The 18,100-nt window shown below is 40.5% G+C and overlaps 2 protein-coding genes and 2 pseudogenes across 16 annotated transcripts in view; all 4 read right to left on the bottom strand.

Moving 5' to 3' along the window:
- LOC113037348 (protocadherin gamma-A11-like) overlaps positions 1-18,100 on the bottom strand; it is a 108,903-nt pseudogene that overhangs the window by 29,432 nt on the left and 61,371 nt on the right.
- The window catches only part of LOC113037376 (protocadherin gamma-A11-like), a 105,832-nt pseudogene that overhangs the window by 29,436 nt on the left and 58,296 nt on the right, over positions 1-18,100 (bottom strand).
- The window catches only part of LOC113037327 (protocadherin gamma-A12-like), a 100,121-nt gene that overhangs the window by 29,439 nt on the left and 52,582 nt on the right, over positions 1-18,100 (bottom strand). The gene's annotated exons all lie outside the window — the stretch shown is intronic.
- The window catches only part of LOC113036849 (protocadherin gamma-C5-like), a 276,532-nt gene that overhangs the window by 212,696 nt on the left and 45,736 nt on the right, over positions 1-18,100 (bottom strand). The window contains exon 1 of one of the 15 annotated variants that reach the window (XM_026193586.1): positions 13,798-18,081. The exons of 11 other annotated variants lie outside the window; for them this stretch is intronic. In XM_026193586.1, coding sequence (XP_026049371.1) covers positions 13,798-16,191 — 2,394 coding nt within the window. In that variant the 5' untranslated portion in view covers positions 16,192-18,081. Of the gene's footprint in view, positions 1-1,361; positions 4,736-5,476; positions 8,515-9,831; positions 12,860-13,797; positions 18,082-18,100 lie in introns of those variants that run through there. 3 more of the 15 variants (XM_026193594.1, XM_026193611.1, XM_026193494.1) reach the window with 3 other exon arrangements.

Genomic DNA, 18,100 nt, shown 5'->3' with positions numbered 1-18,100 from the left:
CTAAGTAAAACACAAGCATACAGTCAGAGAGAGAGAGAGAGCAAGTGCAAGACAAGGATACACAGTTTGGGTCTGTTTCAAACATAAATATATTTTGTATTGGGCAACTGGCAAAAGTCCTACTTTTAAGTTAATTTAAGTGTGATATTTCTTTCAGGAAAAGAAGAGTGTGTAAGTATCACAATAGGAGAGAAAATGATAATGCAATATATCATATTTACAGTACAATATGAGTGAGAATAATATAAACTCTGTGGGAGTGCCTACTCTGCGGTAGGACACCTGTGATGAACCAACTTCACGCTGACAAAGGAGAAATATTAAGCCACTCTCAAGAGAAATGTTAATAACTATTTTTGTCAACACCAAAGCTTTGAAAGACCACTAAAAGACCAACTTTTCCTAACAAAAAAGAAGGTGTATGCATCCATCTTTTGGACCATGCTGTATATAACAATGTGCTACACAAACAAAAACAAAACAAAACATAATTCTCAGGATTATGGTTCTATAAAATAAGTAAATAGAATGATTATTAACTGTGTCATCTATGAGAAATAATATACTTTTGTAAACATGGCCAATGATAATATTTTCTATTCAAAAATGATCAAGGACTATTGAGGAAAATGTATTAACAATTTTAGCAGTATAGTAAGGCTGATTACTTACACTGAGTTACATTGTAGGGTGTTACTAAGCCTATTAATCACTAGTTTATATTGTTATTAGAGAAGCCTTTCTTTCTGTCAAGTCTTCAGACCTGTTGCATTTGTTTTCCATCATCTATATGAGAAAAAAAAAACTTATATAGAACTTAATGTTTCAACCACATAACCTTAAAGTCTTTAAATAGATAAAAAATAATACCTGTGGAAGTCGAAACACACTTGATCAGTAAAAAACTGCTGGACTACCGGGAAAATGAATACCAAGAAAAAAGTCAAACCTATAGATATGATGCAATAAGATGAAACTTTCTCTCAAGGTAGGTTTTGTGGGAGGAAGGAGTTGGACCAAAAATGCTAAAAACCAGCTTTATGGCTGTGCTTCAACCAAAACACCAAAATAAAGCAAAACATGAAAATGTTAACCGAAAATGTTACTCTTCTAGAAAATTGTACCACAGGGAAAGACACATCAGTGAGGGAGAATGCAACAAAGAAAGACAGAGACAATATGAAACACACAGGCTAAATAACAATGAAGGTAGAGCCAAAATAAAAGGATTGTAATTTTTTGTACATTAACACCGTTATTGTTAGGAAAGAAAGTTGGCTTATTTAAATATCTATCAACAAAACTTTAATGCAAGTGAGAGAAAAAAAATAATGAAAATGGGGCAAAGGGCATCCTCCTACCTCAGGAGTTCTATCACTATCTCCAAAAACATCAGCAAAGTCTGATGGGCTTTTCTTCAGAGTCTGGTCAGCAGGCAGCGTGTTGTCATTGTATGATGTCACAAACTTAAAGTCACTGGTTCTTGAACCTGTGGTCAGGTACGCATCATAATTGTAAGTGCTGCGTAAAGTTCCTGTGCCATCAACATCTGCGTAAGTAGGAGGGAAATAACCACTGGGGATGGCAACTGCTCCATCAAACAACAGTCTGGGCTTTCTCCTGCGACAAAACCTCAAACCCAGGATGATGATGATAAAAGTCAGGAAAAAGGTGGACACAGACACCAGCGCGATGATCAGATAAGAGGTCAGTTTGGAATTGCTCTCATTATAAGACAGATCCTTCAGTTCTGGTACCTCAGCCAAGTTATCAGAAATAAGTAAATACATGGAACAGGTGGCAGACAGAGAGGGCTGTCCGTTATCTTTCACTGCCACTACAAGGTTCTGTTTCATGCTGTCAGATTCAGAAATGTCCCGCTGTGTCCTGATCTCTCCGCTGTGGACACCAATAGTAAAAAGTCCCGGATCAGTGGATTTGACTATTTGATAGGACAGCCAGGCGTTCTGTCCGGAGTCCGCGTCCACCGCGATCACTTTGGACACCAGAGAGCCTCCGTGTGCAGCTTTGGGGACCAGCTCGGTCATGAAGGAGTTGCCCTCTGGGGAGGGGTACAGGATCTGAGGAGAGTTGTCATTCACATCTGAGATGAACACACTCACGGTCACGTTGCTGCTTAGAGGAGGAGAACCGTTGTCTCTGGCCATCACGTGGACTTTAAAACTCCTAAACTGCTCATAATCAAACGACCTCACAGCGTGGATCACACCCGTGTCTCCGTTCACAGACAGATAGGATGACACCGGGGCACCGTTCACCTCACCAGCTAACAGAGAATAAACCACTGTACCGTTCTGTCTCCAGTCGGGGTCTCGAGCACTAACGGAACATAAAGTGGAGCCAGGTTTGTTATTCTCACTCACATATGCGCTGTACGACTGCTCATCAAACACAGGTGGGTTGTCGTTGATGTCAGCTACAGATAACTGAACACTTTTAGAAGAGGACAGAGGTGGAGAGCCCTCGTCAGTGGCAGTGATTGTAATGTTGTAATCAGACACTAGTTCACGGTCCAGTTGTCCTGTGGTCACCAGAGAATAATAGTTTTTAATAGAAGGAACCAACTTAAAGGGGACACCCTGCTGGATGGAGCAGCGGACCTGTCGGTTATTCTCAGAGTCTCTGTCCTGCACGTTAATGATGCCCACCTCTGTACCAGGTGACGCGTTCTCAGGTATGGGGTTAGATAGTGATTTCAGATTTATAACTGGTGCATTATCATTTACATCCGTAATCTCAATTAACAGAGTAGCATATGATGCTAATCCCAAACCATCTTTCGCAGTAATCTGGATTTCATACGACGATTCCTTTTCATAATCAATTGCTCCAGCCACTCTCACTGCTCCTGTTTTAGGGTCCAAAGAAAAATCTTGTCTTTCCTCAGAGACGTGGTCAAACCCATAATTAACTTCACCATTTACACCTTCATCTGCATCTGTGGCGCTAACTGTGAGAACAACAGTATCCAGAGGGGAGTTTTCGTGGAGACTAGCTTTATAGACATTCTGACTAAACACCGGGGCATTATCATTAGCATCCAGTACAGTGACGTGTATGACTACAGTGCCTGATCTCTGTGTAGAGCCTCCATCGAAGGCTGTAAGTAACAGCACAATCTCTTTTTTGTCTTCCCTGTCTAGTTCTTTGTCTAAGACTAGTTCGCCATATTTTCTCCCACCACTTTTAGATTTAACGTTTAATCTGAAGTGATCATTTTGCTGAAGTGAATAACCCTGAACAGCATTTTCTCCGATGTCTGCATCGTGAGCTTCATCTAGGGGAAAGCCTGTACCTTTGTCTGCCAGTTCGTGTATTTCAAAGTTGAGTGACTCCTCCTTAAACTGAGGTGAGTTATCGTTGATGTCTTGAACGCGAATATGAATGCGGTGCAATTCCAAAGGATTTTCCAGCACTAGCTCCTGTTTCAGAACACACGACGCCTTTTTCGCACAAAGCCCTTCTCGGTCGATCCTTTCTTGTACAGTTAACTCGCCAGTATTGAGATTTACGCTGCAGTACTTGACACCACTATCCTCTGTATCTATACGAGCTTTTCGAGCGGACAGTCTGCCCAAATCGAGTCTCAGATCCTTAGCGATATTTCCAATTATAGATCCACGTGTCATCTCCTCCGGGATAGAGTAGCTCATGTCTCCGATGACAAAGCGGAGAGAAAGAAAAATAAAAGCAAGGCCGCAGTGCAGCGCAAATATGGTGTATCCCATTGTTACCATCAGAAATTGCACATGAGAGGTAAACATAAAATCAAGACAGTAAAAATGTCCAAAGAATCTTTAAAGTCACTGTGAAACTGGAGTCATACGCGAGGAGATATTTTCCAACTGCGTTACAAAAGGAGAACCGGGCTTTGAATTCGCTGAGACAGAAGGGTGGAGAATGATCAGGTCTTCACGTTTACTGGCGCACACTGACACCATGAGTATTTACTGAGGTATGGCAACGTGAAGTTTTTTTTTTATTATTATTTAATATGTAATAAATTTTGATATTCTGTAGAGCCATTCACTGTGAACGGACGAGTAAAAAATATATAGATAGTTGCTTTGCTATTTTATTATTACTTTTAATGGCTGAAAACATAGGTAGTTATAAAATATATAATATGTAATAAGGTAATGATCCAGCTGCAATGGAAACTAAAAAAAAGGGTAAAATAACCTTTTCTCTGTTTCCAGACAGCTTTGACGAGTCAAAAGAATGATCCTAGACACAGACTCTGCACTATGATTTAAGCTGAAAGGGGAGAGAGCTTTTTCTCTCTCGTTTTTGTTGTTGTTATTCCTGTTAGTTTCTCTTTTATCAAAATTCTAAGTTCTTCGTAATGTTTTATGTGCAAAAACGTAGCGTTACTTTTTGATGACTTGCTGTGAAATCGTTTTGTATTTCTGAAGAGTTCTGGGATTCTCATTGTAATAGATAGAGAGGGTCAAAAAAGGCTCAGATGTATTCGTCCAATTAACTGAGGGTGAACAAACGGTGATCCACACAGTGCGCTTTCAGAAGGATTAGTAACCATTTTAAAATTGATACAACGAATAGAAAACGAAACAAAACGACAAAGTGACTATGAACACTGCTGCAAGAATTTTGAAAGACCGTTGAAGGGTCCGATTTTTATCAACGCTGAGAACTTAACGTAAAGGATTCATAAGAACAATTATGACTGAAAGAAGATTTCTTTAAATGAAATATGTAAAAATTTAAAATGTAAGACAGTTAGAACAAAGAGTAATAGAATGTGCGCTCTTTATCACGTTCATTTAGAACATGAGCAATAGAGACATGTCAATACCTTCTTCTTTTCAGTAACAATTAAAGAAAAATGAAAAAAGAATGACATTTTTAATGGCCAACACAAACGTAGAAGGAACAGCTTTATTATCAATTAGAAATCCTTATTTATGCGAAAATTATTATCACACCTAAATACTAAAAATATTGTATTTGGGTGTGCTATAACGGTGACAGTGTTTCTAAAACAAAGAAAGAAAGAAAGGTAAAGAGAAGAAAAAAGCACAAAACAAAAAACTATCTTTAGAAGAGCATTAAAATGTCAAGCCGAGTTCAGGACCAAGGACAGACAAGAATGATGTAAATAAGAAGTTGTTTATACTACTACACAAACCAGAAACAACGCAACTTTGGACAAACCAAATCGGTGGTCCCTCAAATTTGGAACTGTATTAAAAAATGAATCAGGGGAAAAAAAAGAAGAAAAAATTGACTTAAAATTCACATAAAACGATTCCAGGAACAGCGCAAAAACGCAGTTCAGAACCAAGGACAGAGAAAAAAAAATAATGAAATTGCAAGATGCTTACATCACTAATGAACAAAAGCAACAAAGTAAATCAAATGAGGTTACAGAATCATTCAAGTTTATTTTTGGGACGACGAAAAGATATTTTTGGTGAAAATGAAATGATCCTACCTCAGGAGAACCATCGCTGTCCCCAAACACATCGACAAAGTCTGATGGACTTTTCTTCAGAGTCTGGTCAGCAGGCAGCGTGTTGTCATTGTATGATGTCACAAACTTAAAGTCACTGGTTCTTGAACCTGTGGTCAGGTACGCGTCATAATTGTAAGTGCTGCGTAAAGTTCCTGTGCCATCAACATCTGCGTAATTAGGAGGGAGATAACCGCTGGGGATTGCAACTGCTCCGTCAAATAACAGTCTGGGCTTTCTCCTGCGACAAAACCTCAAACCCAGGATGATGATGATAAAAGTCAGAAAAAACGTGGACACAGACACCAGCGCGATGATCAGATAAGAGGTCAGTTTGGAATTGCTCTCATTATAAGACAGATCCTTCAATTCTGGCACCTCAGCCAAGTTATCAGAAATAAGTAAATACATGGAACAGGTGGCAGACAGAGAGGGCTGTCCGTTATCTTTCACTGCCACTACAAGGTTCTGTTTCATGCTGTCAGATTCAGAAATGTCCCGCTGTGTCCTGATCTCTCCGCTGTGGACACCAATAGTAAAAAGTCCCGGATCAGTGGATTTGACTATTTGATAGGACAGCCAGGCGTTCTGTCCGGAGTCCGCGTCCACCGCGATCACTTTGGACACCAGAGAGCCTCCGTGTGCAGCTTTGGGGACCAGCTCGGTCATGAAGGAGTTGCCCTCTGGGGAGGGGTACAGGATCTGAGGAGAGTTGTCATTCACATCTGAGATGAACAGACTCACGGTCACGTTGCTGCTTAGAGGAGGAGAACCGTTGTCTCTGGCCATCACGTGGACTTTAAAACTCCTGAACTGTTCATAATCAAACGACCTCACAGCGTGGATCACACCCGTGTCTCCGTTCACAGACAGATAGGAGGACACCGGGGCACCGTTCACCTCACCAGCTAACAGAGAATAAACCACTGTACCGTTCTGTCTCCAGTCGGGGTCTCGAGCAGTAACGGAACATAAAGTGGAGCCCGGTTTGTTATTCTCACTCACATATGCGCTGTACGACTGCTCATCAAACACAGGTGGGTTGTCGTTGATGTCAGCTACAGATAACTGAACACTTTTAGAAGAGGACAGAGGTGGAGAGCCCTCGTCAGTGGCAGTGATTGTAATGTTGTAATCAGACACTAGTTCGCGGTCCAGTTGTCCTGTGGTCACCAGAGAATAATAGTTTTTAATAGACGGAACCAACTTAAAGGGGACACCCTGCTGGATGGAGCAGCGGACCTGTCGGTTATTCTCAGCGTCTCTGTCCTGCACGTTAATGATGCCCACCTCTGTACCAGATGGGGCGTTCTCGGGTATGGGGTTAGACATTGACTTAAGATGTATTACTGGTGCATTGTCGTTCACGTCAGTGACTTCAATACTTAATGTTGAATATGAAACTAACCCTAATCCATCTTTAGCGCTTATCTGCATTTCATATGATGATACTTTCTCGTAATCAATTGCTCCAGCTACTCTCACTTCTCCAGTTCTGGGGTTTAATGAAAACACATCGCTGTTTTCATCTGAAACATGATCAAATCCATAAGTAATTTCGCTATTTAAACCTTCATCTGGATCATTGGCACTCACTGTGATTACTAATGCTTCCAGAGGAGAGTTTTCAGGCAGACTTGCTGTATAGACATTCTGACCAAAGACTGGTACATTATCATTAGCATCCAGTACAGTGACGTGTATGACCACAGTGCCCGATCTCTGTGGAGAGCCTCCATCGAAGGCGGTAAGTAACAGCACAATCTCTTTTTTGTCTTCCCTGTCTAGTTCTTTGTCTAAGACTAGTTCACAGTATTTACGACCACTCGCCTTTGTGTTCACATTTAGTTTGAAATGATCATTCTGCTGAAGTGAATAGCCCTGAACAGCATTTTCTCCGATGTCCGCGTCGTGAGATTCTCCGACAAGAAAACGTTCGCCTTTATCCGCTGACTCCTGTATTTCAATCTTAAGTGATTCCTCTTTAAACTGTGGTGAGTTATCGTTGATGTCTTGAACGCGGATATGAATGCGGTGCAGTTCTAAAGGATTTTCCAGCACTAGCTCCTGTTTCAGAACACACGACGCCTTTTTCGCACAAAGCCCCTCTCGGTCGATCCTTTCTTGTACAATTAACTCGCCAGTATTGAGATTTACGCTGCAGTACTTGACACCGCTATCCTCTGTATCTATACGAGGCTTTCGAGCGGACAGTCTGCCCAAATCAAGTCCCAGATCCTTAGCGATATTTCCAATTATAGATCCACGTTTTATCTCCTCTGGCATAGAATAGCTCACGTCTCCACTCACGGTCCCGAAGATAATATACATATAAGCAAGGCCGCAGTGCAGCGCATATACGCTGTATCCCATTGCTACTGCGGAAAAAAACTAATTTTGCTAGCAGTTTTGTATAGTAAGATCTACAATGACCAATTTCCTTCCATAAGCGAAAAAATCACCCAACGTTTTGCGAAAAACAACTGCAACTACAGATTCGAGGTTGAAAGTCGTAGATAGTGAAGGGTGGGGTATTATTGCAGTCTCTCGTTTGCTGGTACACACTGACACCATGAGTATTTCTCTAGGTATAACAACACAACAATATGATTTAATTTCAAACAGAGACACATTCATTGAAAATTGCCAGTCGAATCTACAAAAACTTTGTGAGAACAAAGAGATAAATTAAGTTTGCCAGATAATTATATACAACTGCTAGCAGGGTAGGTCAACACCAAACTAAACCATTTTTCCTTCAAGAGCTTCATGTTTTCAAATTAATTTTATATTTCAAGTCATTCCACAAAAAACTATAAGCTGGAGCATTTAAATTATAAATATTGTATGAAGTGCCAAACCTATATTCCATGATGTCATGACTCTCTCTCACTAATGAAACTGTGATTCTTATTTTCATTTTTAATGCACTTTCCTGTTTTACATTTCCACCGTCCTGTTTAAAAAAATATATTAAGTAAAACTGAGAAAAAGCTGTATTGAATACATTCATGTATAGCCTGTAACAGTTACATTATTTAAAACAACAACACTTTTATCCTTGCAGAGGTGAAAAATGTCAAAAATAAAACGTAAGCATTTTTCTTTTAAAGCAAACTTCCTGAATTATTCTGTTTTTTAGACTGTAAATCCTGACTTTATATTTTGCACACTGAAGTTTTTACTCTGCTAAAACACTGCAGTTAAAGACAAATTTCTTTTAAATAATTATTGTTCAGCAAGCATTTTAACAGCGTGGAAGCTATCAGTCATACATTTGTGCGGAGAAAAAAGTATTTTCTTTGATTGCTTCAATATGTCCTGATGAATAAAATGTTTAAGCTGTTGCGGTTTTTCTAACAGCGCACTGTGTTTTTCTGATGGTTTACATGTGGTGAAACTACGAACCGATTTAATGCTGATGCTAGACATAATTAAAAGACAGACTGATCAATAATCTTTATCAAGTCTAAGCAAAGAGACCATTTCACTAGCCGCGTGGATACAGTAAATGCATCACATAAGATGTTTAGTTTAACCAAAAATTACAGTGCATTTGTGAAATTCATATGCTGACTGGAAGTTTCTTCATTTAAGGTACCGGCTGGCTGTCAGTGAAATTTGAAGTCATAAGGTTATTTAATAGCATTAAAAAAATTTCAAGTTCTGTAAGACAAAACTTTTGGTTGAAACGTTAATTTATACAGCGCAAAGGGCATGATGTATGTGGGGAGGGTCTTTCTGGTATTTCAATTATCGCGTAACATACATAGGAACGACATGCGCGAAGAAAATAAATAATTAGGAAATCATCATGAAATGTAGAACTGGCCACTATTAAAAGAAACACTCACTGGAGGGAGGCAATTTCTTTAACAAAATCACAGATAAACGAAGCTATACTACACCGAAGCAAACAAAGACATTCAGTCTTCTTGTTGAAGGTGCACAAAGACTTGTGTATAAAAATCAGCTATGCTCAATGTCTACTAATATCAAACAAACAAACCAAAAACTTCAGCACCATGGATAGAGTAAGAGAGACACAAAAGACATTCTCTATTCAAACTTAACCTGTATGGCAACAGAAATTAATTTAAAAATAATATAAACGCCATGAATTTCTTCCACGTGAACACTATCAAATAAGTGAATAAAAAAGTTGAAATGTGAAAGAAAATCGGAAAAATTGAGTCAGCAATGCGAATTTTCAACGCACAGTCCTCGAAGGTCTCAAAGTAAACACCAAAATAAAACTTGAATGGCAAATAACAAGATTGAGAAAAGCGTGGCTGTATCATTGGAACTACTTTAAAAGGAATAATTATGCATCATACCTCAGGGGCAGTATCGCAGTCCCCGAATACATCAGCAAAGTCTGATGGACTTTTCTTCAGAGTCTGGTCAGCAGGCAGCGTGTTGTCATTGTATGATGTCACAAACTTAAAGTCACTGGTTCTTGAACCTGTGGTTAGGTACGCGTCATAATTGTAAGTGCTGCGTAAAGTTCCTGTGCCATCAACATCTGCGTAATTAGGAGGGAGATAACCGCTGGGGATGGCAACTGCTCCATCAAACAACAGTCTGGGCTTTCTCCTGCGACAAAACCTCAAACCCAGAATGATGATGATGAAAGTCAGGAAAAACGTGGACACAGACACCAGTGCGATGATCAGATAAGAGGTCAGTTTGGAATTGCTCTCATTATAAGACAGATCCTTCAGTTCTGGCATCTCAGCCAAGTTATCAGAAATAAGTAAATACATGGAACAGGTGGCAGACAGAGAGGGCTGTCCGTTATCTTTCACTGCCACTACAAGGTTCTGTTTCATGCTGTCAGATTCAGTAATGTCCCGCTGTGTCCTGATCTCTCCGCTGTGGACACCAATAGTAAAAAGTCCCGGATCAGTGGATTTGACTATTTGATAGGACAGCCAGGCGTTCTGTCCGGAGTCCGCGTCCACCGCGATCACTTTGGACACCAGAGAGCCTCCGTGTGCAGCTTTGGGGACCAGCTCGGTCATGAAGGAGTTGCCCTCCGGGGAAGGGTACAGGATCTGAGGAGAGTTGTCATTCACATCTGAGATGAAAACACTCACAGTCACGTTGCTGCTGAGAGGAGGAGAACCGTTGTCTCTGGCCATCACGTGGACTTTAAAACTCCTGAACTGTTCATAATCAAACGACCTCACAGCGTGGATCACACCCGTGTCTCCGTTCACAGACAGATAGGAGGACACCGGGGCACCGTTCACCTCACCAGCTAACAGAGAATAAACCACTGTACCGTTCTGTCTCCAGTCGGGGTCTCGAGCACTAACGGAACATAAGGTGGAGCCAGGTTTGTTATTCTCACTCACATATGCGCTGTACGACTGTTCCTCAAACACAGGTGGGTTGTCGTTGATGTCAGCTACAGATAACTGAACACTTTTAGAAGAGGACAGCGGAGGAGAGCCCTGGTCAGTGGCAGTGATTGTAATGTTGTAATCAGACAGTAGTTCACGGTCCAGTTGTCCCGTAGTCACCAGAGAATAATAGTTTTTAATAGAAGGAACCAACTTAAAGGGGACACCCTGCTGGATGGAGCAGCGGACCTGTCGGTTATTCTCCGAATCTCTGTCCTGCACGTTAATGATGCCCACCTCTGTACCAGGTGACGCGCTCTCGGGTATGGGGTTAGATAGTGATTTCAGATTTATAACTGGTGCATTGTCGTTCACATCAGTGATATCAATAACAACTTTCGCTTCTGAAGAAAGGCCATAACCGTCTTTGGCTTCAACAAGCATTTCGTATTTCGACCCCTCTTCATAATCGATATCACCTGTCACAAGAATTTCTCCAGTTTTGGGATCAAGCGAAAAAATCTTTTCTAATTTATCAGAAGGTCGACTAAATTCATATGTAACCTCTCCATTAACGCTCTCATCTGCATCTGATGCGTTTACTCTGATAACTGGGGTTTTCAGTGGTGAGTTTTCAGGTATACTGGCTCTATATACGGCTTCTGTGAACACGGGGGCGTTATCATTAGCATCAAGAACAATTACGTGTATGACCACTGTCCCTGATCTCTGAGGGGAGCCACCATCCATGGCTGTGAGCAGTAATTTCATTTCCTGCTTCTCTTCTCGGTCTAACTCCGTATCTAAAACCAGCTCACCGTATTTACTGCCAGAACTTGTCGTCTGAATGCTGAACACAAAGTGAGCGTTTTCTTGTAAAATGTAGTTTTGAACAGAATTTTGACCTATATCTGCGTCATGTGCTCTATTAATGCGATACCTGGCTCCTTTGGCCGCTGATTCTCCAATTTCTAGCTTTAATATATCCTTCGGAAAGATTGGCGCATTGTCGTTTATGTCCTGCACCTGCAGGGACAACCGGTGCAGCTCCAGCGGATTCTCTAACAGCAAGTCGAATTTAAGAACACACGAAGGCCTTTCTCCACAGTGCTCCTCTCGGTCTATTCTCTCCGCAACGAATAAATCTCCGCTTCTCTGGTTTATTCCACAATACTGTCTTTCGCTTCCTTCCAAGTCAACACGAGGTTTTCGAGCAGACAGTCGACCCAGATCCAGCCCGAGATCTTTAGCGATATTTCCAATAACAGATCCGCGTTTCAGCTCCTCTTGTACGGAATAGCTCAGATCTCCGTTTGCGTATTGCGCCATAACAAAGAAAAACACAAAACTGAGGCTTTGACAAAGACTTCGGCTCTGCATCATCCTCAGAAAGCACTACACAGTTTAAAACACGCTATTTGAACCCTTAAGAAATACGTCCCTAGATCAGTATATGAGCATTTCAAGCAACTGTCGATGCTGTTGATGACTAGATAAAGCAGGGTGCTCGTTCTGATGGGTGGTGTGCAACATAGATCCAACACTAAGTCCATAGCTGGTGTATAGTGACACCGTGAGTGCAAAGGATATATAATAATATCAGAAAGTATTTTTAAATGCCTTTTCTGTTGGTTTTCTTTTGTTGTTGTTGTTGTTGTTTTCGTTGTTGTTTGACGAAGTGGTTGTTCAAAAGTAAACTTTAATAAAATCGTAAGAAAGTGTAATAATGCGCTATTTTTTTATTTTACTTTGTTATTTATTTATTTATTTATTTTGTGCTATATGTTTAATTCAACGGCGATGCTCATATCATGTGTTACAAGGTTTTGAAAATAATGTCTCTCTAAGGTGGTCCTCCTAAAGAATGCGATAATCATAGAAAACTTTGACGTGCGATACAACATCTTCAGCAGATCATTTCCTCTAGTTTTAATGTAAGGCATTTCAAAATCACATCGAAGTAAAAAACTCTCCAACCCTCTTTAACACTTTCTCTCTCTCTCTATGTCTTGCAACTATTTTTCTTGCCTCCCCCCCCCCCCCCCCAAAAAAAAAAGTTCCAATAAATTTCCAATGACAAGTTAAAGAAAATGTTTAACCGATATCACCGACGGCCACGACTATGTCCTAACAGATAATTAAAATGAATGATACATTACAAACTGACCTAAACGAGGGCTATTTTGGTGTTTATGTTTCACTCCGTATAAAAAGGTAAAAGAGATGTTTACATTATGATTCCTGAGGAATCTTAAATACTAACAGACAATTATAAACATTCAGAAAAGCGCTGTTAACGGCGTAGAAAACAAAATAGACATGTAATACTTCAGTTACAGACGCTTAAACACTAGGCCGCCGATAACCATTTTACTTTAGTCACTCCAATAATATGATCTGTTTTCCTAATAATAACAGGTAATTTATTTAAAAGACAAACTGCAACACAATAAATGAGGCACATATGTGTTGGTGAGAAATAACTTCACTGTAATCTAAAGTGTTTTCAAAATGGAAAACAAATCTAAAAATCCAGAAAATTTTTCCTGAATATTAATACCACGCGCAGCCAGTTCAGTTTGTTCAGCAACAAGGTCAGAGACCGGATGAAGAAGCGGGTATAGTGCTCAAAAGTTTAAACCAGAGAAAACGCAATAAGCTAAACAGTTTTACTGAAGAGAATTAAAATAATAAAGTATATAATTAATTAGTAATGAACTATCACACCACGCAAATTTAGAACACGTGAAAGACACAGTGAAGCGTGCCCAAACTGCTAACGCAACTTACCCAAGGTATTTTTGTTTACTCTGGCATGTGATATGTTACTTAAAATAAATATTTAAAAAAGACAAGTCCAAGAAAAATAGATTGATTGTGTTCATAAAAGTACTTTCTGCATCGCTGCAAGACTGTCATGAAGACAGACAAGGAATATAAAACGCCTGTTCCTACCTCTGGTGAAGGATTGCAGTCGCCGAATACATCACCAAAGTCTGACAGACTTTTCTTCAGAGTCTGGTCAGCAGGCAGCGTGTTGTCATTGTATGATGTCACAAACTTAAAGTCACTGGTTCTTGAACCTGTGGTCAGGTACGCGTCATAATTGTAAGTGCTGCGTAAAGTTCCTGTGCCATCAACATCTGCGTAATTAGGAGGGAGATAACCACTGGGGATGGCAACTGCTCCATCAAACAACAGTCTGGGCTTTCTCCTGCGACAAAACCTCAAACCCAGGATGATGATGATGAAAGTCAGGAAAAAGGTGGACACAGACACCAGCGCGATGATCAGATAAGAGGTCAGTTTGGAATTGCTCTCATTATAAGAAAGATCCTTCAGTTCTGGCACCTCAGCCAAGTTATCAGAAATAAGTAAATACATGGAACAGGTGGCAGACAGAGAGGGCTGTCCGTTATCTTTCACTGCCACTACAAGGTTCTGTTTCATGCTGTCAGATTCAGAAATGTCCCGCTGTGTCCTGATCTCTCCGCTGTGGACACCAATAGTAAAAAGTCCCGGATCAGTGGATTTGACTATTTGATAGGACAGCCAGGCGTTCTGTCCGGAGTCTGCGTCCACCGCGATCACTTTGGACACCAGAGAGCCTCCGTGTGCAACTTTGGGGACCAGCTCGGTCATGAAGGAGTTGCCCCCCGGGGAGGGGTAGAGGATCTGAGGAGAGTTGTCATTCACATCTGAGATGAACACACTCACGGTCACGTTGCTGCTTAGAGGAGGAGAACCATTGTCTCTGGCCATCACGTGGACTTTGAAGCTCCTGAACTGTTCATAATCAAACGACCTCACAGCGTGGATCACACCCGTGTCTCCGTTCACAGACAGATAAGATGACACCGGGGCACCGTTCACCTCACCAGCTAACAGAGAATAAACCACTGTACCGTTCTGTCTCCAGTCGGGGTCTCGAGCACTAACGGAACATAAAGTGGAGCCCGGTTTGTTATTCTCACTCACATATGCGCTGTACGACTGTTCCTCAAACACAGGTGGGTTGTCGTTGATGTCAGCTACAGATAACTGAACACTTTTAGAAGAGGACAGAGGTGGAGAGCCCTCGTCAGTGGCAGTTATTGTAATGTTGTAATCAGACACTAGTTCACGGTCCAGTTGTCCTGTGGTGACCAGAGAATAATAGTTTTTAATAGAAGGAACCAACTTAAAGGGGACACCCTGCTGGATGGAGCAGCGGACCTGTCGGTTATTCTCCGAATCTCTGTCCTGCACGTTAATGATGCCCACCTCTGTACCAGGTGGGGCGTTCTCAGGTATGGGATTAGACAATGATTTCAGATTTATAAATGGTGCATTGTCGTTCACATCAGTAATATCAATAACAACTTTTGCTTCTGAAGAAAGGCCATAACCGTCTTTGACTTCAACAATTACTTCGTATTTCGACCCCTCTTCATAGTCGATTTCACCTGTAACAAGAATTTCTCCAGTTTTGGGATCAAGCGAAAAAAGCTTTTGTAATTTATCAGAAAGTCGACTAAATTCATATGTAACCTCTCCATTAACTCCCTCATCTGCATCTGATGCGTTTACTCTGATAACTGGGGTTTTCAGTGGTGAGTTTTCAGGTATACTGGCTCTATATACGGCCTCTGTGAACACGGGGGCGTTATCATTAGCATCAAGAACAATTACGTGTATGACCACTGTCCCTGATCTCTGAGGGGATCCACCATCCATGGCTGTGAGCAGTAATTTCATTTCCTGCTGCTCCTCTCGATCTAACTCCGTATCTAAAACCAGCTCACCGTATTTACTGCCAGAACTTGTCGTCTGAATGCTGAACACAAAGTGAGCGTTTTCTTGTAAAATGTAGCTTTGAACAGAATTTTGACCTACATCTGCATCTTGTGCTGCATTAATGCGATACCTGGCTCCTTTGGCCGCTGATTCTGTAATTTCCAGCTTTATAATATCTTTCGGAAAGATTGGCGCATTGTCGTTTATGTCCTGCACCTGCAGGGACAACCGGTGCAGCTCCAACGGATTCTCTAACAGCAAGTCGAATTTGAGAACACACGAAGGCCTTTCTCCACAGTGCTCCTCTCGGTCTATTCTCTCCGCAACGAAAAACTCTCCGCTTCTCTGGTTTATTCCACAATACTGTCTTTCGCTTCCTTCCAAGTCAACACGAGGTTTTCGAGCAGATAGCCGACCCAGATCCAGCCCGAGATCTTTAGCGATATTTCCAATAACAGATCCGCGCTTCAGCTCCTCATGTGCAGAATAGCTCAGATCTCCGTGTGCGTATTGGATTATATCAAAGAGAAAAAAAAAGCAAAGGCTTTGACAAACACGCTGTCTGTGCGCCATCCTATGACAGCACTACAGAAGTTAAAACACGTTAATTTAAATCTTTAAAAACAAGTCACTGGATCAGTATATTTCTATTTTTTGTCGCTGGTATTGTAGACTGCAGAAAATAGAATGGTCGAACCCACTGATGGGTGGTGTGCAAAGTAGGTTGAAATTCTCCTGCTTTGCTGGTCTATAGTGACACCCTGAGCATAAATAGCACATAACAGTTTTGGAGAAAACGTTTTTGCTTGATCCGTGAAGATATCATTTCTCTTTTATACTTTAACAAAAACATTTCAACGCGGCTATTCAAACACAGCTGTATGAAGGCAGGATTCTGTAATTTTTTCTTCACTACTCTTTATGTGACTTTTTTTTCATTGATGTTTAAAGGCTCCATTAAATTGCATTATCGCTCATCCGAATCAAAACTTTGAAAACACACAAAATGCTTCGTATATTTTTCCACGCATCATTTACATTTTGGCTGCATTTTTAACATTTTGCCGTTGCTTGAAAGTCAGTCTTGGTTTTCCTGTTTAAGTCTCCCTAAATAGTCTGGATAACTTTTAGAATTTTGTCTTGAGACGCACAAAAACCCTGCCCTTAACTTATACGAAGACCATTAAAGAAACATTAGTTCACTAAAAATATGCAATGAATAATAACAGAAAATAACAAAGAACCAAACCAGTGCTTTCAGTGTTTCAGTAAAATATGTCAATACAAGCATTACCTCAGTTACCACGAGATTTAAGATAAAGGAGGGATATTACTACTTCTTTCATGAAGAAACAACTTCTATAAATATGTACAATTCGCTACCGATAGTCATGTATAACGTGAATTGTCACTATGTGACCACAAACATTTTTATCCGGTTACACTTGTGATTCTACTTTTCCTTATTTTTAATCATACTTAGGAATAGATGTGATGTCATAGCAAAATCTTGTTAGGAAAATGGAACACACGTCTCCATAAAAACAAATGAAACTGTTAAACTGTAGCCTAAAAATTAAAAAATAATTAAAAAGTTATACATAAAACATAGCAGCATAGCAGCGCATTCCCCATGAAAATACGTCACAAGAGGAAACAAAAGGTTCAACACCAAGGATAGCATGGACTAGGCCTGCTCAGCACCAAGGACAGAGACACAGAATACCAGCTGCATGTCGGCTCCAAAGACACAGACAAGGGCAACTGATAAACTCATCGCAAAGTGGAAAAACAGCAATTCCAACCGCCTCTCTGCCTCTCGAACAGAAGAACAAGAAAAGTATTACAACTCTGACCCACGCTGGCTAACTTTAATTGAAACACAGATACTTTTGGCCAATTAAATAAACAAATAAACAATAAAACAAGACACCATAGACTGTGTTTCAAAGCTCTTGAGTCAACATGTACCAACAGTATAAGTTCAACGAAACCTGCCATTCATTAGACAGGTTTGTAGAATTGTTCTGTTGTCAGAAAACACATATTTTACAAAAGTTATTCTTTTATTTATTGTTGTGATGGAACTGTCTAAAATATACTAAATGTCCTGCAGGAGATCTAAGATGATATGTGATGACAGCAGAGGACATAGGCACGTGTGATAATCTGTTTAATACTGAAGGTGATAAGTAAGAACATTAGAGCATTTTTGGGATCTTTCCTCTAAGAAACCCTTAACAGCTTAACTGCCCAAGGGAATCTTTTGTTTGGCCTTTGAGCAAAATGAACAAAGAATGCCAAACCAAACTTTTCATTTAATACTATTCACTTTAATACTATCATACACATACTCAGAAACCTGTCAAGTAAAGAGTTCACTTTTTTAACTCTTCTATTGAATACGTTATGATGGACAGACCGTAACTCTCAAGAACATAACACCACACCATGTAAGTGTTAAGAAAATCAAGGTACAAGT

The sequence above is a fragment of the Astatotilapia calliptera genome, chromosome 2, assembly GCF_900246225.1.
Source record: "Astatotilapia calliptera chromosome 2, fAstCal1.2, whole genome shotgun sequence".
Lineage (NCBI taxonomy): Eukaryota > Metazoa > Chordata > Actinopteri > Cichliformes > Cichlidae > Astatotilapia > Astatotilapia calliptera.
Note: the sequence above shows the minus strand (reverse complement) of the source record. Positions and strands in the feature narration are given on the sequence as shown.